Here is a 27,045-nt window from a genome sequence, read left to right on the forward strand (position 1 = left end):
CAGTGGGATTTATTTCCTTAAGGGATTACGCCCACGCTCATTTCACTACTTGTACTAAATGTGCCTAAGCATTAAGATAAGGCAATGTTGATTGGTAGGGCACAGCTACACCAGAGTTTAAAGTTGATTTAAGAATCAAGATTCTGAAAATGATAGTGCTGAAAAGGAGGGTGTTTTCAGCCCCTATACTTGCTGTATAAAATGAGCATTAAGTAGTCATAATTGCTGCAATCCTTACTTAAATACTTACCTACCGCATCATTTTTAACAGGGTGGGCAACCTGTGATCCCAGAATGGCCTAGAATTCTCAGAGACTCTAACCACAGTGTTGAACAACCACAGCTGGAAACAAATGTAGTCTACCCTAAAATAGGTGTTTCACTTTTTCCCAAATAAAAACAGTCATGTACAGCTCTGCCCAGCTCACATGAGTGATAATGAATCTACCGTATTTACTTTAGCCCCTCTAACCAGGGGTGAAATTCAGCAGGTTCTGGAGAACTGGCAGCAGAAATTTTGAGTAGTTCAGAGAACCAGCAAATACCAACTCTGGCTGACTCCAGGGTGGGGTGGGGTGGGAGTGGGGATTTTGCAGTATCCTTCCCCTGCCACGCCCACCAAACCACACTACGCCCACCAAGCCACACCCACAGAACCGGTAGTAAAAAAAATTGGATTTCACCACTGCCTCAGACCTCTCCTCAGATATTGTGTGGCCTCTGACCATCCTACTTTACTCATTCCCATGTTGGAGTATGTTTAGGTAGCTTTTCAGTTCTATTTTAAGAACTTTAAATTCCATGTTTGTGTTGAATCACGCTGGGAATCTTAAAATATTGTATATTTTTCAGCTAGATAGTAGGGCTGACTGGCAAACCTTCACAGCTGCTGCATTTTGTGGAGAGATGGTATAGAGGTAATTTAGTGTATTGATAAGATGCTGGACTAGAAAGCAGAAGATTCGTTTCCAGGCCTTTTTGGGCATAAAAGCTGGCTGGGTGACTTTGGGCCAGTAACGCTCTCTCAGCCCAACCCTTTTCACAGGTTGGTTGTTGTGGGGAAAATAAGTGGTGGCACCATTATGTATGCTGCCTAGGGATGTACAAAATAAAGGAAGGATATAAATCTAACAAGAATGACTTGTATATATAAAAAACATTTATATTGCCTAATTTCCAAATGGCAACCAAAAGATACTTCTTCCTCCCAGAAGACCAGCAAAGTGAGAAATGATGAGCAAGCAGCATGTAAGGCATAATATATGCAGATAAATTTTATCTGATTCTTTTTCAGGGTTCTTCCCCTTGCCCCTGCCTCAACTCTGGCTAATAATAATGGACTGTGGGAATAACCTTGGGAGACAGGAGGAAGAGCCACAGCCAAGATAACAGTCTGATAAGAGAAATCTGAGTCCAAAAGTGGGACAGGGTGGAGAAAATATCTCAGAAGCGACCCGTTAGCCTTGCGAGGTAGACCAAACAGGAAACATGGCCAGATTAGCTAATTCTACTTTATTGTAAGGCTACATTAACAGAACCATGGAAGTCTGAAAGTACATTTCTAACCCACAGCCCCAACCCAAGTCTTCTTTATAACTCAGGAAACTAGGGAGGATCCCTTCTGAGCCACTTGGCCTACCTCATTCCTTCTGTGGATTAAACTGCCTTTTATCTGATCATTCCCTTGGCTGTGTCTCTGTGCCTTGTTTTCTAAGGTCATTCCCACATACCATGACATCACCCTCCCTAGTACTCTGGAAAGTAAAAGCAGGGGAGGGGGAAGTGGTTCCAGACCTGCAAGATTCTGTTATTGTAAGTTACAAAAAAAAGTAGTATTAGTATTCATGATTTTGGCTTCCTAGGTTGGATTACGGAATAGAATGGAATGGAATGGACCTTGGAGGCCTTCTAATCCAACTGCCTGGTCAAGCAGGAGATCGTATTCCCGGGATGGCAACCTATGGCACGCGTGCCACAGGTGGCACACGGAGCCATATCTGTGGGCACGTGAGCATTGCCCGAGCTCAGCTGTACATGCACACGCTGGCTAGCTGATTTTCGGGCCTTCCAAAATTGGGAAATGGGCTGTTTCTGGCCTCCCCGAGGTGGGTGGGGAAGGCCGTTTTTGCCCTCCCCAGGCTCCAAGGAAGCCTCTGGAGCCTGGGGAGAGCAAAAAACGGGGCTTCCGGGCCCACCAGAAGTCAGGAACTGGGCTGTTTCCGGCCTCCAGAGGGCTTCCGGGGGGTGGGGAAGGCTGTTTTCGCCCTCCCCACACTACAAGAAAGCCTCTAGAGCCTGAGGAGGGCAAAAATGGGCCTTCCGGGGCCCCCAGAAGTCGGGAAACGGGCCATTTCCAGACTCTGGAGGGCCTCGGGGGGTGGGGAAGGGAAGGCTGTTTTTGCCCTCCCCGGGCTCCAAGAAAGCCTCTGGAGCCTGGGGAGGGTGAAAAAAGGGTCTACTGGGCCCAACGGTAACCTTTTTGTCATTGTGTGCCAAAAGCGGTGGAAGCATGGTGCGCACTTGGGGGGGGCATTGAATGATGGGTGTAGGCACGCATGTGCACGACATCCCCCCCCCCGCACTCCCTCTGCTTTTGGCACATGACGGTAAAAAGGTTAGCCATCACTGTCGTATTCCATTTTAGACAAATGATTGTCTGATCTCTTTGTAAAAGCCTCCAGTGATGGAGCAAGCGGTTGGATTAACTTCTGAAGGCAAGCCGCTTCACCAATTAATTGTTCTCACTGTCAAGAAATTTCTCCTTAGTTCTAAGTTAGAACTCTCCTTCAAAAATTTTCATCGGTTACTTCTTGTCCTGCCTTCAAGTGCTTTGGAGAATAAGTTGACCCACTAGTCTTTGTGGCAGCCCCTTAGATATTTTTTTTTTTTTTTAATTTGATTTATATGCCGCCCTTCTCCGAAGACTCAGGGCGGCTTACAATGTGCTCAGCAATAGCCTTCATCCTTTTGTATATTTATACAAAGTCAGCTTATTGCCCCCACAACTGGGTCCTCATTTCACCTACCTTAGAAAGGATGGAAGGCTGAGTCAACCTTGAGCCTTTGGCGAGATTCGAACCCTGCAGAATTGCAGGCAGCTGGTCTTAATCAGCTTAATAACAGGGTGCCTTAAACCCCTGTACCACCAAGGCTCTTATTGAATATTATTGATATTGAAAGACTACTATCATGTTACCCCTAGTTCTTCTCTTCATTAGACTAGACATATCTGGTTCCTGCAACCCTTCTTCACATGTTTTAGTCTCTAGTCTCCTAATCAGGTAATAATAAACTGGATAATAATAATCAGATAATAAGACCTGCAGAGTTTCTACAAAGCCCACTCCTGTCTCCATTTTAGTATTTCCAAGATCACACCCATATAATGAATAGGAAAGAAAATGATTCTTCACCAATGGCATTCAAATTATTTCTTTAATAAAATACCACATCAAATTATATAGAATAACATCTGAATAGGAAAGCATGGTCTGGATTTTGTATGCACATCAAGAGGGATGTTGCAAAGATTCTGCAGCATGATTTCATGTTGTGCTTAAAAGCTGGGGTACAGCATTTTAATATTTTGCTAATGAGGACCTAAATAGACTCACTCTTTCTGTGAGTCACAATAAAGTTTCTTGAAACATGGATACTGTTCTTCATGTTAGAAGTGATGTCACGAATCTAGACCATGAGAATAATCACAATGTTTGTTAACAGACCATTTAACAGAAAAAAAAGTTTAACACTTGACTTTATGGTACATTAGGATTTATTCGTGTTTTACCAATAGTAATGTTTTTTTCTTTGTTATGTTGGATTCTGTGTATGTGCTTGTTCCTAAACACCAATGAAATATGAATTGATCAGGGATTTTGCAAAGATTCTGCAGCATGATTTCATCAGAGATATCATAAAAACAAAAGCTCTTGTAGACCGTGAGGTCCAACCTTCTGCTGCGTTCAGGAGATCTAGAGCTACAGCATCCTTAAGTGTTGGGCCAGCATCTGCTTGAATAAAGGAGAAGCTACTATCTGTCTCCATAATAGATTTAATTTTGAACTGCTTTTACCACTGAGGCATTTATCTTGATTTTAAGCAAAGCTTACTTTCTTAAAGAATTATCTTTGAGGATTTGTTCACTAGCTTCTTTCAATATGGCTAATCTTGCATTTGTACTGGCACAGTAGATTATGCCAAAATCTTTCTTGCCTTTAACTCAATACAATGCACTTAAATGAAAGCCATGTGGAATACATATTACCAATTAACATCGGAGTTCATTCTACCCATCAGTTAACACTGAGGTAAACTTGAACGACAAAACTTCACTCAGACTCGAATGTGGATAATTTATTCCAGTGGCAAATTGTCATCAAGAGTCTGCTCTCCAGAGATTTGCTCCTCAGAAGAAGCAATGGCAAAAACAGCAGCTTATAGGCAAATATGGTCCAAGGATTGTTTCAAGAAAGTAAGACAATGTTGGAAAACTTGTGGTTCTCCAATCAGGATAAACAGCCATTCCCACAGGCCCAGCCAACATGGCAGAGAATCAAGAATGCTGCAATTGTCCTAGAGCAAGGGTGTCAAACTAACATTGTCACATCGTTGTCACGTGACATATTGGGACTTTTCCCCCCTTCGTTAAACTGGGGGTGGGCGTGGCCAGCACGTGACGCATCTGGCCGTGAGTTTGACACCTCTATCCTAGAGCCTCTGATTTATGCAAAAGCTACCTTAGAACAGACTGAATGGACACCACAGATAGCATGGGGTCATGCCAACTAGCTATTCCTCCATTTATTTTTTTGTAACTTTTGAAATAACAATACATACACATAGTCATTGCATCAAGATCCTATGAACACTGATTATGTTGAATGTGCATTGGGGAAACAGATAGGAAACAGGCTCCTGATACTGTTTTGTCCCCATATTTGTTTAGTCTAATATCTGTGCACTGTGTCAGTATTATATACAGTATGTATCACTTAACCTTGGCTTATTGAATACTTCATCATAGGCTGGGGGTGATGGCTTAGCATATTGTGGGAATCAAATCCCACAATTTTGAGCCTGGTTTAGCTCAACAGACAGAAGCACTGTAATATAACACCAGCTGTCTGCAATTAAAGTAAGATCGAATCTCGCCAGGCTCAAGGTTGACTCAGCCTTCCATCCTTTCTAAGGTAGGTAAATTGAGGACCCAGTTTGTGGGGGCAATAAGCTGACTTTGTATAAATATACAAAAGGATGAAGGCTATTGCTTAAAGCACTGTAAGCTGCCCTGAGTCTCCGGAGAAGGGCAGCATATAAATCAAATTTAAAAAAAAAAACCATTGTAACTTAGGAAACCATGATTAAGTAAATCATGCCTTAGAGTGATGTGTACATTTAATATTACTATCATGATTATTGTCAGGCCTTGATTTTCTAGGCATAACCAAGCAGCTCACCAGCCAAGAGAATTTTAGAGTTCAAAGAAGTTATTTGAGATTATTTGACAAGCAGCAATTAAAATTCAAGGCTGCACCGCAATTGATTAGTCTCTTGGGGGTGGGGGATCAAACACTTTGCACAGATGTACTTATTAAAAAGCTATTGTCAGAATGGCATTTGGTTCTTATGGGACATGTCCAGCTCCGAGGAGTCAGATGTAATGGGAGAGCTATTTGTTAGAGCAAGTAATAGCTCTTTCTAATTGCACATTTCAAATAGCAGCTCCTTTAAGGGCATTTTTATGGTCCATTGCAAACGGATATTTGTGACAGGAGACAGGCACATGATTAAATATTTCTTACCACTTATCTGGCCAAGGAGAACTGACACATTTCATCGATGGTACAAAAGTGACATGAAATGTTAGACAATGTTTTGCTTTCCCATGTGAAAGACATTTTTGTGTAGACCACATTTCAATCTGGAAGCCACTGCTTTGAAATTTGAAACACCAGCAGTGTTTGTGCCTGCAACTTCATTGCCAGACTGCTTGCATGGTTTTCTAGGACAGGGAAGTCACTACCAGATAATGTATCTGGCAGGTTTATTTTCTGGCTTGAAAGATTCAGAACAACCAACCAAGATGGCAAATACGTCTTGTAAATACATGCTTCCATTTAAGAATGGCATTAAAAAAAATATGGAACAAACATTTGGAAAGTGTGCCTCACTAGGTTATGGGATGGCAATGGCAAACAGCAAAAGTACTGTATACTGTAGATGCTCGGTTCACCCCACAGGGGTTACCAACCGCTCAAGCAAAGTGCGACTTCTGAAAGCACCTAAATGCTGCAGAATAACTGGAACTGGTAGGACATCCTCCATTTTGTTTTCACGGATTTCTTCTGCCATCTTTTCCTAAGTCCCATCAGGAGAAGGTTCTATTCTCTGCAAGCAATGAGATTATAATGTTAGAAGAACTAATGAAACACGTGCTATGTGCCATGCACAATAAATACAATACTGTACTCTAACCACTGCGTCACTTCGGGTCTATATAACATAAGGTAGGTTCTTGGTATATGAAGTTTAGCCTTTTTTATAATACGTCCTTATCATCTACAAGTTGGCTTCATAAGTTGATCGAGGGTTTGACAGAAAGGAAAACTTGGCTCTAGATTTTTTCCATGTCATGCAAGATTTCAGAAATCACTACCATGTCCATCCTCTTAGATATTTGTTTTCTGTTATAAAAATTCCCAGTTTTACTCATAGTGTAAGTTCAAGTGTAAGGTAAAGAAGTGCTTTTTTATTATATACCTTTGATTTATACGGCCACCCATCTTGCTGCGGCAACTTAACACCACATAAAATACAATATCAAATAAGAATTACCATACTAAACAACAGTATATAAAGACCATAATGGCAATTGAGGGCAAAACCCAATCAACACACAATTTCACGCAAGAAATACGCATTTCTAAGACATATATCCAATTACTATTCTAGAATAGTAGTGTTTGTTTATTTCCTAAGTATCTCACATTACCATTTTTAACATTTTCTTTGAAATGGACACTGTAAAGTAAGTTTACATCTTTATCATTTTACCACTTAAAACATATTATATATATTGTACTAAAATCTCAATAAAACAAACAAATGTATCTATACAAGGAGGTAAAAGGATTGAAGGAGCATAGTCTACGAAATCAAGTTGTACTTCTGAGGCAAACCAAACAATACTAAATTAGTGATTTATGAAGTAGTTCCCTTATTGTTAAGATATTTCCTCTTAATATGTTTTCAGAAAGTTGTGGTAATATTAAACAGTGCAGAAAGATTGCCAGTTCTGATTCCAGGAAGGAAACCCACACCCAGTTCCTTTCTGAGTAACTCAAAATTTGCCCGTGAAACTTTCAAAACTAGCTTGGGATAGCTTACATTATGAGTAGCATGCCTCAGGGTGAAATTCAGTCATCCAGGATTTGAAGTGGACAATGACAAACAGTACTTCTATGAGCTTCTATTTTATGTCCACTGGAAAGTAGGATGACATCTTCTAAAATAACTCCAAGTATCTACATAGTTTACATTTGCTTCAAGTTTCATTATACTTTGAAACTCTCCTAGTTAGTTTGATTTCAAATAACAGAAATAACGGAAGTTTAACAGGGAATCCGTTAAACTATACAGATGGCTATTGGTCAGCTATGCTGATTTCAGTTCCTTTCAGAGCATCTTCTAAACAGGTGAGTTTAATTCGTATAAATCGCAACATTTGTTTGTAGCCACTTTTAACTACACAATTAATTTCATTTTGCATTTTTCTCAAACAAACAAAAACTCTGCTGGGAATTGGTAAAGATGCAGTGAAGCAATTGTATCATGTATCCATCTTAGAACTCATAAATATCAGATGGATAATGATGTTAGTTTGTTGCTGCTAACATCTTAAAGAATTAAACCAATAATGGTATAAATTCTTATTAATTATAATCCATTTCATCAGGTGTACACAAAACCTTCAATGTTTAAACTGCTTTCTTGCTTGTCATGAGGAAAGGCATGTTTCATATTTGCAAGTCAAGGAAAAACACTAGCCAATGAGGCTTGTCCTCTCAGGACAGTACAAAATATCTCTAGAAAACTAATTGGCTGACAGATGACTGTCAACCAATCAGAACTTGCTTGCTAGTCAATAATTATAAGTCTTATTCTGCCTTCTCAGGTCTGGGTCTAAACTCACAGATCTCTTCCTGATCTTAAAAAAAAGAGAGAAAAGTAAAATATCTTTTCTCAGTGTTTCTGTAAACACTATGGTGGCAAAGCTCACAACGACTCATCAGAATTCTATACTCTGCCTCCTTTTTCTACTCATGCCAGCAGACTGTTGTAACAGATTCACATCAAGTTGGAAGGTGAAGCAAGCTGAAAAGGCATCATAAACAAACCCCAAACTGCAAGATTAATAATATGCATTCACTGCATGGAAACAACATCTTCCCATCTAATATAAAAATATAGTGAAATTCCTTACAACTGTATCCCTCCAGTTACGGTAACTGCGGGATCTGCACAGCACTCATCTCACACAAGTACCTGCCTTGTTCCTTTGTTAGAAATACCTCAACAGAATTTAACAGGTCACAGGAGTTATACGACCATTCTCATCAAGGTTACTGTGTGATGACATAATTGTTCAGATGATCAGCTGAATCTTGAATTTTGAAGAACGGATCCTGAGCAGAGGTGGGTTTAAGCAGCTTCTGACCAGTTCTGGAGAACCGGTAGCGGAAATTTTGAGTAGTTTGGAGAACCGGTAAATACCACCTCTGACTGGCCCTGCCCCCATCTATTCTTTGCCTCCTGAGTCGCAGCTGATTGGGAGGAAATGGGGATTTTGCAGTAACCTTCCCCTGGATTGGAGAGGTAATGGAGATTTTACAGTATCCTTCCCCTGGAGTGGGGTGGGAATGGAGATTTTACAGTATCCTACCCCTGCCAGGCCCACCAAGCCATGCCATGCCCGCCAAACCACACCCACAGAACCGGTAGTAAAAAATTTTGAAACCCACCACTGATCCTGAGGTATAAAGCTTTAGATAAAAGGGCAGGCTCGAGTTTAGATTATCCTTGAAAGCTTTCAGGAAAGGAGACTCCAGAGCGGTTGATTGCATGACTGAATTTGTGCTTAGGAAGTATTCACAACGTTCGACCTAAATATATGTTGGCTTGAGTTCAGCGATTACAGGATGCTGAAGGAGGAGAGGGATAATGTTTGCAAATTCCTTTGTTCCCTTGAAAAATTGCTCTGGAGGGTTGAAGGACCCTCTAGAATAGTTCAAAAAGGGGCACGAAGAGCTCAAGGACAAGAGGATAAATTTAAATCATCTTATTTTCCAGTGGAAGCTAGTTCCTGATGCCTCAGGGTTCTTTCTCATGGCCACATCTTTGTGCTTTCCTCCCTGTGCTTGAATTGGAAAATATATTAGCATTAATAGCACTGACCCCACACAGCCTATCATTACGGCATATCCACTCTGAGGCCAGGCTAGGCAGCTTCCGGATAGTGATTGTAGATTCCATGATGTCCTTTCCTTTCCCATTCAGTGCCATTTACACTGGGAAGTCCAACCACCTACTGCTCTGTGAACATGCAACATACTGTAGGAATAGAATACAGAATAACAGAGTTGGAAGGGACCGTGGAGGTCTTCTAGTTCAACCCCCTGCTCAAGCAGGAGATCCTATGCCCATGATGGCGAACCTATAGCACGCGTGCCACAGGTGGCACACGGAGCCATATTAGTGGGCATGCCAGCTCAGCTCTGGGGTGCATGTGCACGCCGGCCAGCTGATTTTCGGGCCTTCTGGGCCCACCAGAAGTAGGGAAACAGGCTGTTTCCTGCCTCTGGAGGGCCTGGGGTGGGTGGGGAAGGCCCGTTTTTCTTTCTTACCTGGTTCCAGATCCTCTCTATTTATCTGGGAAGGGCAAAAACAGCCTTTCCCACTCCCTCGGAGGCCTGAAAGGCCCCATTTCCCAACTCCCGGTGGGACAGGAAGTGACTTTTTTTGCTGTCCCCAGCCTCCAGAGACTCCTAGAGAGGCTCCTAGAGACTCCTAGAGAGACTCTGGAGGCTGGGGACAGCAAAAAAAGGCACTTCCTGTCCCACTGGGAGTTGGGAAATGGGCCGTTTCAGGCGTTTGGAAGGCCTCCGAGGAAGTGAGAAAGGCTGTTTTCGCCCTTCCCAGATAAATAGAGAGGATCTGGAACCAGGTAAGAAAGATAAACGGGCCTACCAGGCCATCCTGTGCCAGGAGTGGGGGGGGGAGGGGGGTTGCATGCGCATGCGCGTGGGTACGTGCATGCGCGACCCTCCCCCGCCCCCCCTCTCCTGGCACGCAATGGCAAAAAGGTTAGCCATCACTGTCCTATGCCATTCTGGACAAATAGCTGTCCAATCTTTTTTTTTTTAATTTGATTTATATGCCGCCCTTCTCCGGAGACTCAGGGCGGTTTACAATGTGCTCAGCAATAGCCTTCATACTTTTGTATATTTATACAAAGTCAGCTTATTGCCCCCACAAACTGGGTCCTCAATTTACCTACCTTAGAAAGGATGGAAGGCTGAGTCAACCTTGAGCCTTGGCGAGATTCGAACCTGCAGTAATTGCAGGCAGCTGGTCTTAATAACCAGCTTAATAACAGGGTGCCTTAGACCACTGTACTACCAAGGCTCTTAAGAACCTGCAGTGATGGAGCACCCACAACTTCTGGAGGCAAGCCATTCCACTGATTCATTGTTCTCATTCTCAGGAAATTTCTCCTTAGTTCTATATTGGATCTTGCCTTGATAAATTTTCATCCTTGCTTCTTCTTCTGCCTTCTGGTGCTTTGGAGAATAGGTTGACTCTCTCCTCTCTGTGGCAGCCCCTCAAATATTGGAAGACTGCTATCAAGTCATCCTTAGTCCTTTTCTTCGTTAGACTAGACATATCAAATTCCTGCAATCGTTCATCACACTTTCTAGAGTCTCAACCTTTTTTTGTATGTGCATTTAGTTAGCCTTATTTTTTTACTATTATTTATTGCATGCTTCTTCTAACAGGTTTATCAAATGTTTTTTAGAGGTTTTTTTTCCCCTGTGGTCTCCAGCACTGCAGACAAAGAAATAGTAGTAATGTGGCATTAGACAGCCAAGAGCAGCAGAGACATCCTCAGTATAGCCAGGATCAACAAGGTTTGCAATGGGTTGGCAATGTACGTGAAAGTTGATTAATACCCAGTTTGTATGTATATTGTATTGTGGATTAGGACAATCTGTTATCACACATTGTCCTAATTCACAATACAATATACAGTACATACAAGCTGGGTATTAGTCAACCTGCATGCTCCTAATCCAGGACAATGTAATCCTTGAAACTGTTTCAGGCATTAAAGTTATTACATCTTTCTGTTTATTTATGATATACAGCCTATAGATTCAGAGTACACCTAATGAAGTGCAATAGACTCTAAAAAATATTTATTTATGAATCAAATCCAGACAACTTGGCTTCTGCTTTGACAACTGAAATATTAAATACTTCTCCCAATATGTACCAGTCAAATGAAAAATATACTTACAGAATGTCTGTTCTCCTCAGCATCTGAAAATAATAAGATATAGATTAAAAATTACCACTTTAGTAGACAAATGTACACTCGATCACTCTAACATTTTCCTTTAAATAGCTCATTATTTACATTTATCTCACCTTTCAAGGTGAGGTTTCCACAGTCTTTGCTTAAATAATCCTAACCCTTTCATTTTTCAGATAAAGAAAAGTCAAGTCTGAGGGTCCTTGGTGCTCTTTGAGGTTGGTTGTTTTCTTGCAGACATTTCATTACCCAAATTAGGTGACAACTTCAGTAAAGTTTAATTGTTTCTGACAATAGCATAGCATTCATTTATTGGGAGCATACCAATGGGAGCTAGAATATTTTTGATGAATCCACTCTTTACATCAATTTCAGAAATCAAGAAAAAAAATGGTCAAAGCATTCTGATTTGATGACTATTTATATTCCTTTTCCCGAACTCCTGCATAATCCTGAGCAATTTACGCATTGAACAAAGTAGGATTTACTTTCAAATCAATATGCATGAGGCTAAAAAAAGCAAAATCTATTAGAGTAATTCATAAACATGCCCAGTTCATATTATCTGCAGAGAAAACAAAAAAGAAAATGGTCCCCAAACTGGTGAATGTTTCAAGGGTGACCCTGAAGCAACAGTTATTCCAGCTACCTCCCTGTAGCATTAATACTAATGGTCATACTTGAGAAATGCTAATTAATATAATTTGTCAAAAGAGGCATATGACAGATCTGACGCATGAACTAGATGCGATGCTTATGATGATAGAAGTCTCCAGGGGACCAGAGAAGTACACTTTAGTAATGTGGAATAATGTGGAAAAACATTCTGAGAAAAGCAAGCAACATCCGACCAGAGAGTCTGTCTTTATCTCTAAAACTAAAAATGTTAACCCATGCCATGCAGTCCTCTTCCTTCCCACAAGGCTTATCTCCATTATTTACACAAAACTGACTCACTGGAAATTTACCTACTTCTCTGTGACGAAATCACATAGAATGGCTAAAATTTGTTGATCAGGCCAAGAAAGACACATGGAGTTATTTCTGAGTAGATTCTTTTATTGTTCCTCACCTATGGACAAAGATCTTGCCAGAAAGTAGCTATGTGACCACAATAGATATACTCTAGAAATCATTAGTGAGGGCCCGTTTTAACTCTCTTCCTCCCAACCAAACTTTCCATGCATCCCTGCCTCCTTTCCCTCTGGAATGCAGCCCCTCCCTCCTGGGAATCCAGACTACATTCCACTACACTCATCCAACTATAGTCCACAAGATAATTAGCAAAACAGAACAACAGTACTGTAACAGTTATGGCAACAGAGAAGTCTGAATGTGCGTCCCCTTCTCTCACCTTGTGGGAACTAGAGAGAGCCGTATCTGAGATGTTGTCTCAAGGTATTTTCTTGACAAGGGCTCAAGCCCCTCTTATCTGACTGTTGCCTTTATAATGGGTCTTCCTTTGGTTCTTCAAGGCTAGTCCTGATACCCTCTATGCAACTCTCTCACAAAACACATGCTCCAAATAAGTTTGCTGGTTGGCCATGGAAACTCAGGGAATGGCTTTTGATTAGTCACTTTTTGTCAGCTCAAAAGATCACAGAAAATGGTACTTGTGGGAAAAGAGAAAAAATGAAATGTGTCAGCCCTTTGAGTAGACTAAGCAAATATACTTCACAAGAATTCTGGAACTCTATTCTATTGAATTTGTCTATATTAACATAGTGAAAACATGATTGCATTTTTCATTATCTCCAGAGAATCAAGTCAGAATACATCTGAGTTTCTTTCTACAGGTCGTCCTTGATTTATAACCATTCATTTAAAGACTGCTTGAAGTTACAAAGGCACTGAAAAAAGTGGCTTAGGACCATTTTTCACACTTATGACAGTTGCAGCATTCCCATGGTCTGTAATCATAAGTCAAGGACTATCTGTAGTGTTTTCTTCCTTTCCCTTATAACATACAATATATAGTAACTATCATCACCTAGTTTCTCCCAGATCTTCTCTGTGGCTTTCCACGGAGCCTTAAGCTTTTGAGAAAAGGTGGAATATAAGCCTAAAAAATAAGCAAGCAAATATTTCCACTCCCCTGCAGCACCTTCTAAAGTTAGAAATCCCCTATTTTATATCGATCCCAGGCTCCTCTCCAATTGCTTATTCAGAAAAATAGAGGTTTCTCGCACAGATATATACTTGGCAAGAAAAAACAGATACGAGGATGTGGCTCAACCTTTTGTTCAGCCTTTTCCAATTTGATGAGTTTTACTTCACCTTCCATGACCCCCAGCCAGCATGGTCTTCACTAACAAGGCAAGCATAAGATATGGAAAGCAATTGTGATTTTTGTAAAGAAGATAAACTCCAGAACAATAATCCCCTTCAACCAGTTAAGATCAAAGAGTCATTTGAAATGACATATCTGAAATAAATTACCCAAGACTTTTGTAGCGTGCTAACTATTGTCTTGCCAGGAAGGAGGAAATTATAAATTTTGTATATTTCTAGAGCTCCAAATGAAAGGTTGTCCGTTAATTTTCTGGGAGATGGAAAATTGAAAAAAAAATAAATCAATGGATAGCCCATGTTTTACTCACCCTATATCAGTCTGGTGGCCAGCAATATTTTATGATGAAGTCTAACCTAATTGCTGCATAACCTATGTTAATACTAAAACAGCTAAATTATTTCATCTCCCAATGCGGCTTTAGATCACTTTAAATCAGCTTTCCTCAATAAAGTACTCTCCAGATGTGATGGGGCTGCATTTACTGTTATTATCATATCCCATAAACTGGTTATCTTCATTACTACTGCATTAGATCCTTAGAAGATAATGCTGATCCTTCATTCAGGTACTCACTCAGTGTTCATGAAAAATTTGAACACTGCCTGCTTACAGGTAATCCTTGATTTACAACTATTTGTTTAGTGACCATTTGAAATTATAGCAGTGCTGAAAAAAATGACTTATGACCACTTTTCACACTTATGACTGTTACGGCACAACAATAAATGCTTCAGATATCAGTGCTGTCATGATTCTAGAGATGCTTATATCTTCTCCGCAAATCTTTCTTGATTGTGTGTACAGGTAGTCCTCGATTTACAATAGACCATTTAGTGACCTTTCGAAGTTACAAGGGCACTGAAAAAAGTGACTTATGACTGTTTTTCACACTTATGACCATTACAGCATCCCCATGGTCATGTGATTGAAATTTGGGTGCTTAGCAACTGGCATGTATTTATGACGGTTGCAGTATCCTGGGGTCATGGGATAACTTTTTGTGACATTCTGACCAGCAAAGTCAATGGGGAAATTAGATTCACCATGTTACTAACTTAACGACTGTAGTAATTACTTAACAAATGTGACAAGAAAGATTGTAAAACGGGGAAATTTCCTTTAACAGCTGTCTTGCTTAGCAACAGAAATTTTGGACTCCATTGTGATCATTAGTTGAAGCCTACCTGTATTATATTTCCAAATATTTATTTCATAAGGAAATAATGTAGGAGTTCCAAAGAAAGGAATATAGTTTAGACTTGCACTTTTAACAAAAGTACTGTAGAATAGCCAACTGTTTGGCAAATGCATTTCAGTTTTAAAGATTGGGTCAACATAAAAGCACTATAAAGGTTCTTGCCCAAATGCAAATCCAAATATATATAAGGAAATGAGCAAAGTACATATGAAGTTTATGAATACTATGATGCTATGTCCATCTACTCTTCCACTTCCGGACAAAATATCCAATCCTAGTATTTTTAGCAATAGCAATAGCACGTAGACTTATATACAGCTTCACAGTGCTTTACAGCCCTCTCTAAGCGGTTTACAGAGTCAGAGTCAGAGTCAGCCTATTGTCCCCCAACAATCATTTTACCCATCTCGGAAGGATGGAAGGCTGAGTCAACCTTGAGCCTGATGAGATTTGAACTGCTGAACTGCAGCCAGCAGTCAGCAGAAGTAGCCTACAGTACTGTATTCTAATCACTGCGCCACCACATCTCATTTTAAAATGATGTTTAGCACTTTCATGGGATTCTAAACAAGGCTGGTATTTGCTAGGAAGGATCTCAACTCATATAAGAGCATCCTTATATGAGTCTGGAATTTGGAAGCAGGAAATTGGCACAAGTTTTTAGAGCTCTGCAAAATACAACAAGGTTTTCTCATGCCTGGTGCTGCTGAGAATATTTGTTTTTCCACAGAATGTTGTGGGTGGCAGAATGTTATGCTGAGCTCTTCCTGACTCGACACAAAACCTAACGCCTAAAACCTGAGTCATTTTTCCAGCGCATAGCACAAATGTGTAGTTTGTTGATTAAAACAACTTGGGGCAGGGTAGAGTTATAGCAATTTTTTAAAAAGATAATTAACGTAATATCGCTGGACCAAAATACACTTTACCAGTTCATGAAATGTGTTTTTAAAGGGGCAGACATGGCTTTACACGTAGATAGTTGGTTGTGTGAGATAGCCAAAATGGAGGGGAAAGAGATCAGTAGGAAACAAAATATAAGCCGAGTAAATATATAATTTTGTGACAATTGTATAGGCAATAACCAAGGTTGTATTGGTTACAGCAGAAATGTTCCAGCATAGGAGACATAATGAATGCTGCTATAGATATTTATTTGTTTTTAATTTGTATACCACCCTTCTCCAGCAGGACTCAGGGCGGTGAACAGCCAGAATAAAACAGAACACACAAAATTTAAAAACAGTTTAAAAATAATTAAATATTTTTGGCAGCAATTTAAAACACCCAATTAAAATCAATTAAATTTAACCAAAACTGTGGGATCAAGCCAGCCCGGCTAGGTTAAATAAATAAGTTTTCAGGGCCCGACGAAAAGTCCGGAGGTCTGGTATTGTACATATCTCTGGGGGGAGGTTGTTCCAGAGGGCAGGCGCCGCCACAGAGAAGGGTCTCCCCCTGGAGGTCGCCAGCCGATACTGTCTGGCGGACAGCACCCTGAGGAGGCCCTCTCTGTGCGAGCGTACTGGCCGGTGGGAGGCTATTGTGGCAGAAGGCGGTCTCGTAAATACCCCGGCCCTAAGCCATGGAGCGCTTTAAAGGTGGTCACCAACACCTTGAAGCGCACCTGGAAGACCACCGGGAGCCAGTGCAGCTCGCACAGGAGAGGTGTCACATGGGAGCGCCCCGTCGCTACCCATAATCCCCCGCGCAGCCGCATTCTGGACAGCTGGAGCCTCCGGGTGCACCCCAGGGGGAGCCCCATGTAAAGAACATAGCAGTAGTCCAGGCGGGAGGTGACGAGTGCCTGAGTGACCGTGCGTAGGGAGTCCCGATCTAGAAAGGGACGCAACTGGCGTATCAGGCGAACCTGATAAAAAGCCCCCCTGGCCATGGCTGTCATATGCTCTTCTAAAGAAAGCCGTGCATCCAGGAAGATGCCCAAGTTGCGAGCCCTCTCCGTGGGGGCCAGTGATTCGCCCCCAATAACCAGCAATGGCACCAGCTGGCTATATCGGGACGCTGGAAGCCACAGCCACTCGGTCTTGGAAGGGTTGAGTCGGAGCCTGTTTCTACCCATCCAGGTCCGCACGGCCTCCAGGAACTGGGACATCACTTCAAGGGCATTGTTGGGGTGGCCTGGGGTGGAGATGTACAGCTGGGTGTCATCAGCGTACTGATGGAATTCCACCCCGAAGCCACGGATGATCTCACTCAATGGCTTTACATAAATATTGAACAGAAGGGGCGAGAGGACCGACCCTTGCGGCACCCCACAAACAAGGTGCCTCGGGGTCGACCGCTGCCCTCCTGTCAACACAGATTGCGACCGATCAGAGAGGTAGGAGGAGAACCACCGCAAAACAGTGCCCCCCACCCCCAACCCCTCCAATCGGCGCAACATGATACCATGGTCGATGGTATCAAAAGCCGCTGAGAGATCTAATAGGACCAGGATAGAGGAGCAACCCCTATCCCGAGCCCTCTAGAGATCATCCACCAACGCGACCAATGCCGTTTCCTGCTGTGCCCAGGCCTGAAGCCGGACTGGAGCAGATCTAGATAGACAGCTTCCAGGTACTGTGGCAGCTGCCGCGCCACAGATATATCATTGTTCCCTTCAATCTGATGCTGTTGGGACCATGCCCAGAGTAGTGTGTGTGTGATTCTGGGCACATTTCCAAAAGGATATTGACAAGTTGGACAGGTTTCAGAGGACAGTAATATGGATGATAGAAATTCTTGAGGACAAGCCCCAGGAAGACAGAAGGCGCTTGGGATGAGCAGTGTGAAGAAAAGACTTAGGAGATATAGTAGCCATGTTCATGGCATTGAACTATTTTCCATGGCCAATGGAAAACTAGGAGCAGAAATAAAAGGTGTAAGTTGCAGCAAACTAAATTTTATTTAAATATCAGGAGAAACTTTCTGGATAAGACCTGTATAACAGTGGAACCACCTCTAGAGGCTTTTAAGAAGTTAGTGCATAGCCACCTCTCAAGGAGGGTTTTGTTGGGTTTCCTGAACATTGAACATTGCAGTTCCTTGTGGTTATCTCCAAGTCTACAATTCTAAGGAAAAGAATCATAGTTCAAACCATGGATTTCATTCTGATTTTTTTCCTTCAAATTCTTATCAGTTGGTATCATTGATTTGCTTATTTTTTTCTCCTTTTGGCTTCTAGGTACTGTCACTCAATTACCATATCAACACCCAGGAGGTTTTGTGGCTATTAAATAGCAAGACATAACCAGTATAATCCTCATTCTAGATGTGCATATTTAAAAAGAACTGGGAGAGACCTAAGCAGTGCTTTTCTTCATTATAATATGAAGAGCCCATCAAGTTTATAAAAGAATGAGTACCCTGATTTTTTAAATACAGGAATATGTCCAAGGTAGTATGCAGTTTTAAAGTATAACCATCAACTAAATAGAATAGAACGGGAAATAAAATAAGTGTCTTCAAACAGCAAGTCAAGAGAGAATGAAAGATAGATCGTACTTGGATAATGCCTAAACAAACTAACGTTCATAGTCAATTATATCCTTCCATGATAACAAATGTTCAAATACAAGTGGGCAATATTCAAGGCACAACAAAAGAGCGCGTACACGACAGACTCATCTCTATCACACTGTCGAGAGAAAGAAAAGTTCCATAAATAAAGTTAAATGCACAACAGAGGAAATTTAGTGAGCCATATTATCTGGGCTATAGATGTCAAATGGGCAAAACAAAAATGAAAATAAATGTAGTGGCAGCTTAATTAAAACAAAAAGTTCCTCAATGATTCCCCATGCATTTTATAATTCCCCGCTTCCATTACATTAAAAATTAAAATTCAATGGCAACATTTGGGGAATGCACCCTGGCACCATGTTTGTGCCTGAGAAAAGAATGTAAAGAAAGCTATTGGATAGAGAAAATTATTTAACACAATAGATAATATTGTAACAGCATGACATTTTCTCTGGTCATGGTGTTCCTATAGGAACCAACTCTCTTCTCACTTAGCTCTATAAAACTAGTGTCAGTGTAGTGTTGAGAGTTTGTTTGGTGCAGTAGATGCAGTATTGAATTAGTACTAGGAGACCCTAGTTCAAATCCAATCTGAGCCATGGAAATTCTTTGGGGGGGGGACTTCAGATGAATCACCATCTCGCAAACCAAATGAGCCCACATTATGGTTGTTGTAGGTACTGAAGGAGAGCTACACCTACAATTGATCACAGACTTCTTGGAGGAAAGGCACAATTCTCTTCTATGGAAAGGCCTAATTGAAATTAGCAAATAACGTAAGTACATTTTCCAATTATCAGTGAAATGGGAATGGAATGCTTCCAGATGTCACTGTTGACACTGGCATTGAGCATGCTGCTTGAAAATTGTGAATTCTCTGGAAATTGTTACTTCAGAAGATTTGTTAGTCCAGAAGGCCACATTTTTCCCCCTTTATTATTTTTACAAATAACTCAAGGCAGTGAACATACCTGGAGAGAATGACTGTCCCAAAGTCACCCCTCCAGCTTTCATGCTTAAGGAAGGACTAGAACTCACAGTCTCTGTTTCTTAGAATCTCAGAAGCTAGTGGAGATTTTAAATGGAGTTCATAGGCCAATATATTTCCCCACCTCTTTATTTTGTTGATTCTCCTGTATGGGCGGAATGTGTGTTTTTATATAAATACCATTATGAGCTATCTCCATAATTAAAGTCAACATAGTTTCAATAAGTAACATAATAAACTTCCAAACTGCTTTTAATGTTGTGTGATGTCCTGCTTATCTGTTTGAAACACTTTTCCTGTGTATCTCACAGGAAAAACAGATGAAATTAGAACAATACATTCTTACTACGTTTCCAAAAATAACTGAAGTTGCAGCCGGATATGTGCAAGAGAGAAGGTGGAATATAAAATGAAGGGGTGCTTCTCGCCAATCAAATCCAGATCACATTTTTAATCAAGTGACATTGATTAAACAAATTTTCTTCCTTACAACAAATGAAATACTGATTTTAAAAGTTTTGAAGCAAGACATGCCCTTCACAAGCTCATTTAGGTTGATGAAGTAGTGAAATTTGTTTTGGTATAAATTTTCCCGAAAGAGAATTGTTGCATAAAATATAGCAACCTATACCTCACCCTAGGTGATGATGCAAAAAGGAAATGTAGAATTTTATCAGGCCCCTGTCAGGAGGCGGGAAGCGAAAGAAAAATCCTCCTACCGATAATTCTTTAAAGTTAAACGAAGCCAAGTTGAGGCAAATCAAATTTTGCATTCTAAGAAATATCTGTTGAGATTCTCAATCAGCCAAGTCATAGTTCCCCCAAAGGTGCTTTTTTTTCCAAAAGGCAACTGGACTTCTTTGGTTTCAACAAGAAAGCCCAGTTGCCTTTTGGACAAAGCACCTTTGGGGCATAGAAACATTATAGGCACTCCTCATTTAATGACCAGGCATTTCACAACAGTTCAAAGTTACGATGCCCACAGAAGAGATGCTTTATGTCCTTTAGAGCACCCTGGCAGTGGTGGGTTGCCCCCGGTTCGGACTGGTTTGCAAGAACCGGTAGTAAAACCGGTGGGAGGCTCCGCCCACTGCCCCAGATGTCATCATAGGTGATCTGCGCATGCGCAGAAGCTTGGCACGTGCAATCCCATTGCGAACCGGTAGTAAAGGTAAATAGAACCCACCCCTACACCCTGGCTGTCGTAAATGGTCATGATGCGCCCCTCCTGCAGTCACATGCTCCCATGTTGGGTAGGTCAACTTAATTCTGGGCTCAATTATGGTGGTAAATTGAGGACTGATTTTATTGATGTTACCTCCCAGCTGATACCACTCTACCTCCAAGTTAGGCATGTTTATCTGTTTATAGATTGAAAAGGCCTTTACTTTCACAGTACACCAAATATCTGCTCTTTGATCTATTCCCCCTCTCTCCCACCAACATTGGTAGCCCATAAGAGTTACAAATACCTCTCCTAGGAGCTAGGAAGATAACATCTTCCCTGGAGTATTATTCCAAGACCCTTAGGACTGAAGCATAAATACAAGTATAGAAAACAGCAGTCAGCAAGAGATCCACATATTCCTTAAAACCTTTTATATTTTCGTTTCTATATTTAAGGATTTTTCTTTTTTAGTATATGTATTTTTTCCAAATCAGTTTTTCCAAAATTATAAAAGATAAAGTTCAGTAAAACATAACATCCCCAAAAGTTTAAACTTAAATCTGGTTAAAAAGCGTTCACATAAAAAAAGAAAAGAAAGCACTCTGAATAAAATTATTGATTATAAGATTAACCTAGAGGTAGAAATTACCACCCCATATTTGGGAAGATAAAAAGTTATACATTTGCCAAAGATGTACAAATTGACATGCACTGTTTCCTGTGCAAATTAATGAAAGGTTGTCATTCATCCCTAGATAAAAATAAGCTGTGTACCTGAACAATAGTAATCATGAGAAAACAATTAAAGTATCAAAGAAATCAACTCAGATTTCTTGTTTGGGGCACAAATGAACAGGCTCAAATTATCTTACTTTGGACTCTGCAAAGACCTAGCTCTCTGGAAAAGGAACTAATGCTGGGAAAGGTGGAAGGAAAGAGAAGAAGAGGACAACCAGCAGAAAGGATGGATAGATTTATTTACAGTGGTGATGGATGCGCTGCTGGAAGATTTGAAGGACCAATCTGTCCCTAATTGTCATGGAGAAAAACTATCTGTATGGTTGTTAAGAGCTGACACCTATCTATTGCACATAATCAGTTGAGTGGCCCAGCCTTCACAAGACTCTGAAAAGACAAGATTCATGGCATTCTGGAGTAGAATGGGACAACTCGCTGCGGCCAATTCTGCACTGCCAACTCTCCACAACCAGCTCACCACAGGACAACTCGCCACAGCCAACTCGCCACAGGACAATTTACAATCATTTAAAAAGGGAAGAAAAATAAGGAATAGAAAGCAATAATCAGGCATTTCGTTTGGGTGACAAGCAACGACAGTTTTAAAACCACAATTTATGATGACATCAAGCTTAAATGACTGCGTACAAGGAACTTCAGAGAGATGTATTCAGATCAAAATAATTGTAACAGGAATAACACCAGGTATGTCTTAAAGGACGAACTGAGATGTACCATCAGCATGATGTTGATGAGTAGTTTAATAACTGCCTGCACAATAATCCTTGACTTTATAAGTATTCAGAAGTAAATCCTATTAATAGGATTTACTCTCAGGAAAATTATAAGCCTTAGTTGCTCTCCTATAATCCTATGTAGATATGTATTCAGAACTCAAATTCCACAGAATTTCATGAGACTTCTTTCCATGAATATTCATTATGTCTGGTATGAGTTTGCAATCTATGAATTTATTATTTTTGTTTTCTTCTTTCTTTAAAAAAATAGGTGTAAAAGTACCAGGCAGAGATAGTACTTAACTTTTGTATCTAATGTTTTCCATTTGTTTACTTACCATTAATAGTTTTTCTGATTTCAGTATAAACTGTCTCATTATTCGTTACAGGAGCTAGAAAATAAAACCAGTGTAGAATCAGTGTAGAAACTATCTTCAAATGGGTCAAAATAAACTATAAAGGTGGCTAGGAAGCTGACCAATGTAGCTGCTTCCAATATAGCTGAGGGAGGCCATAATTTCTCTATTTTGTTTAGCCCCTAACCAGATGGGTAAGGCACTGAACCATGGTTCAATCTGCAGAGGTCATTTCTGCATCAGTGACTTCATTGGCTTCTAGCATCTTCATAGCATCACTCAGTCCTGATGAAGTAATATACAGCCTGTTCTCATTGCAGTTATTTTGGCAGAATAAAGATCGGATGACTCCAGAAAATGCTATAAACCACTTGTGTGGAAATGATATGTCAGTTATCTCTTGCAAATGTGAACAGAATTTATTTCTATACCTTCCTATTTTTTTCTGTCCCCCTGAAAAATTGTTATGAATGTGTCTAATAAACAACATCTTTAATTCAGGCAATTAATTCTCTGGCAAATTATTCTTCTGATCAAAATACAAAATAGGTGACCCAGATGGCTCCTTCTGTATCTTCCTCCCCATTACAAATCTTTCATAAAATGATAGGCTAATGATTTTTTATCTAGGAAAGCATATCCATCACTCATTCATCATTTATTTTTTTATGAGAGGATCCTACGCTTTCAATAATGCCATATACAAAGATACATTTTTAATAACAACCAAGATGCCGTTATTAAGTGCCTGCACCAAACTGATTGCACGTAGGAAAGGGAAAAAAAATTGGAACCTTATACAAACCTGGAAGTGAGACATTCAGTCTTGTTTTGTAGAAGAAAGGAAATGTGCTGGCATGACGGCTTGGGAGGTTTTTTTAACCTTTTAAGGATTTCTGTTTAAAATATCAAATGAGATCATCCCTGCTTATGAGGCCCTAAAAGCTCCGTTAAGGTGTGGCCCACTTTCTAAGTTCATACATATACAAGCACTCACAAAACTAACATGAACTAATCACAATCTTTCCTAGGTTGCTAATACCTAAGACTCTGGATTCAAGGCATTACCAGATGTGTCTTCAAATCTGCTGGGAGAAATGCCAAGGCATTTGGTTGACTAATTGGGGTGGGGCATTTTTGCTCCAAATAAATTGGTCCTTAGCACCCTTACGCTACTCCCCATTCGCCAGGGCATGGGGTATGTTCCCGCTCAAACCAATCCATTTGTTTGTCTACTGGGAGACATCACACAAGCCTTTTGGAGCCTCCGTGATTGAACGAATGGCAGGATCCAAATACTCCAATAAAGGCTTCAGGAGGACAGGAGATATAGGCCCTGAAGGATAGTTTTGCATGAACTGGGGATATGTATTGCTCTCTAAGCTAGCCAATAGGGGAAAATAATTCCATAGACAGACATCATGCCATAGATGAGCAGAATTCAAGCCCTGGAAGATCGATATAGTGGAGTGATCCACAGACATACTAGGCAGCCTTGATGGCTAGAATGTTGAAACCCTAAGGGGCACCAGGCTGGGGGACATATTCAAGCCTCAGTTGCCCATAGTCATCTTCTGGTGAGGTAACTTTTATACAACTAGTTTTCTGAAGTCAACCTAAAACGGATTTGTTTGCATCAAGAGAAAAATTATGAAGTTGTTTCTCATGCTGGTGCCCCGTAGTCTGATTTCTTTTCCCTCCTCCCCCCAAAACCCCTCTGCTCTGGAAGAAAAAGGAAGTTTTCAGACCCAATTGTGAGGCAGCCATTGGAAGGAAAGAGCAGGAAATTAAAAGGATCCATTTGTTCAAGGTTTGATTTAATCTGCTCTTCAGAAAGCTGAAGGCAGAACTGAACTTTGATAGCTTTTTCAGGCTAACGATTCAGTGCAGGTGGCCCATCTTGTCACAATGAACAGGATAAAAGGCCAGTTTGTTAATTAATAAACAAGCTAGAAGGAAGAGAGCTGCTGGCTCTTGAAGCAGGGGCTGTATTTCTTCCTGTTTATCCAGACCTAATTGTTGCTGCTTCTGAAAAAAAATGATTCCAGGAACTACCCATCAATCTCACAGCTGTTCTGGACACACTATGTCCCAAGACGTCCTCCTTACCTCGGTAAGGGTCAGGCACCGATACTTGTACTTCTGTATATTCCACTTCAGGATCCTCAATGTCAGATCCTGTCACAAGCAGAGTAAGAAAACTTTTGTTTCTGTTGCACCCCAAAACAACTGAGAAGTTGCACATTAATGCCTGCCTTTGGTTCAAGTTGATCTTATTCCCACTGACTTTATAAAAACAATGCTGGCATTTGTTTAAATGACTAAATATGTGCATTTTCCTCCAGCAAACACCTTATGGCTTGGTGTGATGTATAAACCAGCAGAGTAAGATACGGTGTTTTCATGCAACACACTAAGCCATGGGTTGATGGAAAGAAAGAAAAAAACATATCAGCACAACCTTTGTGTGTTCACTTCCTTTTGTATATATATATTTTTTTTTGGAGAAATATAACTAACCAACAAACCAACACATCAAAAATATTAATATAGTAATAATGCAGGAAAAACCTACCTACATTACAATGATTAAGGGGGTGATCTAAATGCTTATTTTGTATTTATATCATACATATCTTTTTTTTCCTAGTTTTATCCTTTATTTCTTCATTTCAATCCTGTAAATCTTTCTTTTTCCCCTTGATTAATTGCCTGCCTGATTATAGGCTTTATTGACTATATTATAATGATTATAAGTTATTAATTGATGGACTGATTATAGGTTGCGTTAACAGAGGGATAGAATCAAGAATATGGGAAGTATTAGTACCACTTTATAAAGCCATAGTAAGACCACATTTGGAATACTGCATCCAGTTTTGGTCACCACAATATTAAAAAGATATTGAGACTCTAGAAAGAGTGCAGAAAAGAGCAACAAAGATGGTTAGGGGGCTGAAAGCTAAAATATAGGAAGAACAGTTGCAGGAATTGGGTATGTCTAATTTAGTGAAAAGAAGAACTAGAGGAGACATGATAGCAGTGTTCCAGTATTTGAGTGGCTGCCACAAGGGAAAGAGGGTTAACCTGTTTTCCAAAGCACCAGAAGGCAGGACAAAAAACAATGGATGGAAACTAATCAAGGAGAGAAGCAACCTAGAACTAAGGAGAAATTTCATGACAGGTAGAACAATTAATCAGTGGAATGGGTTGCCTTCAGAAGTTGTGGGTGCTCCAACACTGGAATTTTTTAAGAAGAGACAGGACAACCACTTGTCTGAAATGGTATACAGCAGGGGTGTCAAACTCAAGGCTCACAGGCTGAATCCGGCCCTTAGATCTGGCTTGCAGGGCCACCCTAAAAACAGTGAAGGACCAGCCAGCAGTGCCTCTTCCAGAGAAAATGGCTGTGTGTGACCCTCCCGAGCTCTGTTTCCCTGGCCGAGGGTTTCAGGAGGCCATTGCAACTGAAAACGGAGCTCAGGAGCCCGTTTTTGCTGGCAGAGCACTCAGGCCGCCACAGGCGTCCCTGACATGAGTGATGTCAAGCTGGCCATACCCACTCTGGCCACAGCCACGCCCCCCTGATCAAACACCACCCTGGTGTGGCCCTCAATATAATCGAGTATGACACCCCAGTATAGAGTCTCCTGTTTGAGAGGGGGTTGGACTAGAAGACCTCCAAGGTCCCTTCCAACTCTGTTATTCTGAATTTATATGCTATTAAGCTGGTGTCAATTCTGGTGACCACAAAGAAAGACTTCCTCTAGGATGATTTCCCCCTTAATGTTTAGTTTATTTTACCTGACCGCACTGCAAAAGGATGGTTAGCCAGGCTTGGCTCATTTTACACATCTCTAAACTGCTCTAGGTGGCCTTGGCTTAAGGAAGGAAGTGTGGCTTTAGCAAAATTACAGCTAAAGGCAATTCAAGAATGTACTGTGCATGGGTTGAGTGTAAAATAAAGGTAACATAAAAAAAAACAACAACAACAACCTGTTGCCAAGGGTTGTATCCCATAGGTGAATACAAGCAGAAAAAGACACTAGGCTAAAAAGTTAAAATTTGATGTGGAAACCCAAAGATATTACCTCTATTATCCTCTTTTGCACTGATGTGATTTTTTTCGCCATCTTCATTATACCCTGAACCTAAATGGCAAAAATGAAGATAGAAAAACAAAAAGGCGCATCAGGGAGAGAATGAGTGTTTTTATCCATTTCAGATTCTGATCATTCTCATTCTTTATTTTCAGCTATAACTATCAATTAGTCTCTAAGGAATTACCCCTGAAAAAAATGCATCCGTCAGTAATTCCCCATCACTGTCCCATGTTTGGTTACGTTAACACAACTATTACACTGAGCCAAAGGGATTAATGATCCTAGGCCTAGACTGGACCATTATCATTTTCATTGTCATCTTGGCAATGTTGCCATTACGTTGCCATTA

At 40.7% G+C, this 27,045-nt stretch overlaps 1 protein-coding gene across 1 annotated transcript in view; it reads right to left on the bottom strand.

The window, feature by feature from the left end:
* Positions 1 to 3,419: 3,419 nt before the first annotated feature.
* The window catches only part of PECAM1 (platelet and endothelial cell adhesion molecule 1), a 58,774-nt gene continuing 35,148 nt past the window's right edge, over positions 3,420 to 27,045 (bottom strand). The window contains exons 12-16 of the mRNA XM_060688814.2: positions 26,685 to 26,744; positions 24,703 to 24,771; positions 22,576 to 22,629; positions 11,579 to 11,601; positions 3,420 to 6,390 (exon numbers count right to left, since the gene is read on the bottom strand). Coding sequence (XP_060544797.2) covers positions 6,361 to 6,390; positions 11,579 to 11,601; positions 22,576 to 22,629; positions 24,703 to 24,771; positions 26,685 to 26,744 — 236 coding nt within the window. The 3' untranslated portion in view covers positions 3,420 to 6,360. The remainder of the gene's footprint in view (positions 6,391 to 11,578; positions 11,602 to 22,575; positions 22,630 to 24,702; positions 24,772 to 26,684; positions 26,745 to 27,045) is intronic.

Source organism: Pantherophis guttatus, chromosome 2 (genome assembly GCF_059756535.1).
Source record: "Pantherophis guttatus breed Tessera chromosome 2, ASM5975653v1, whole genome shotgun sequence".
NCBI lineage: Eukaryota > Metazoa > Chordata > Lepidosauria > Squamata > Colubridae > Pantherophis > Pantherophis guttatus.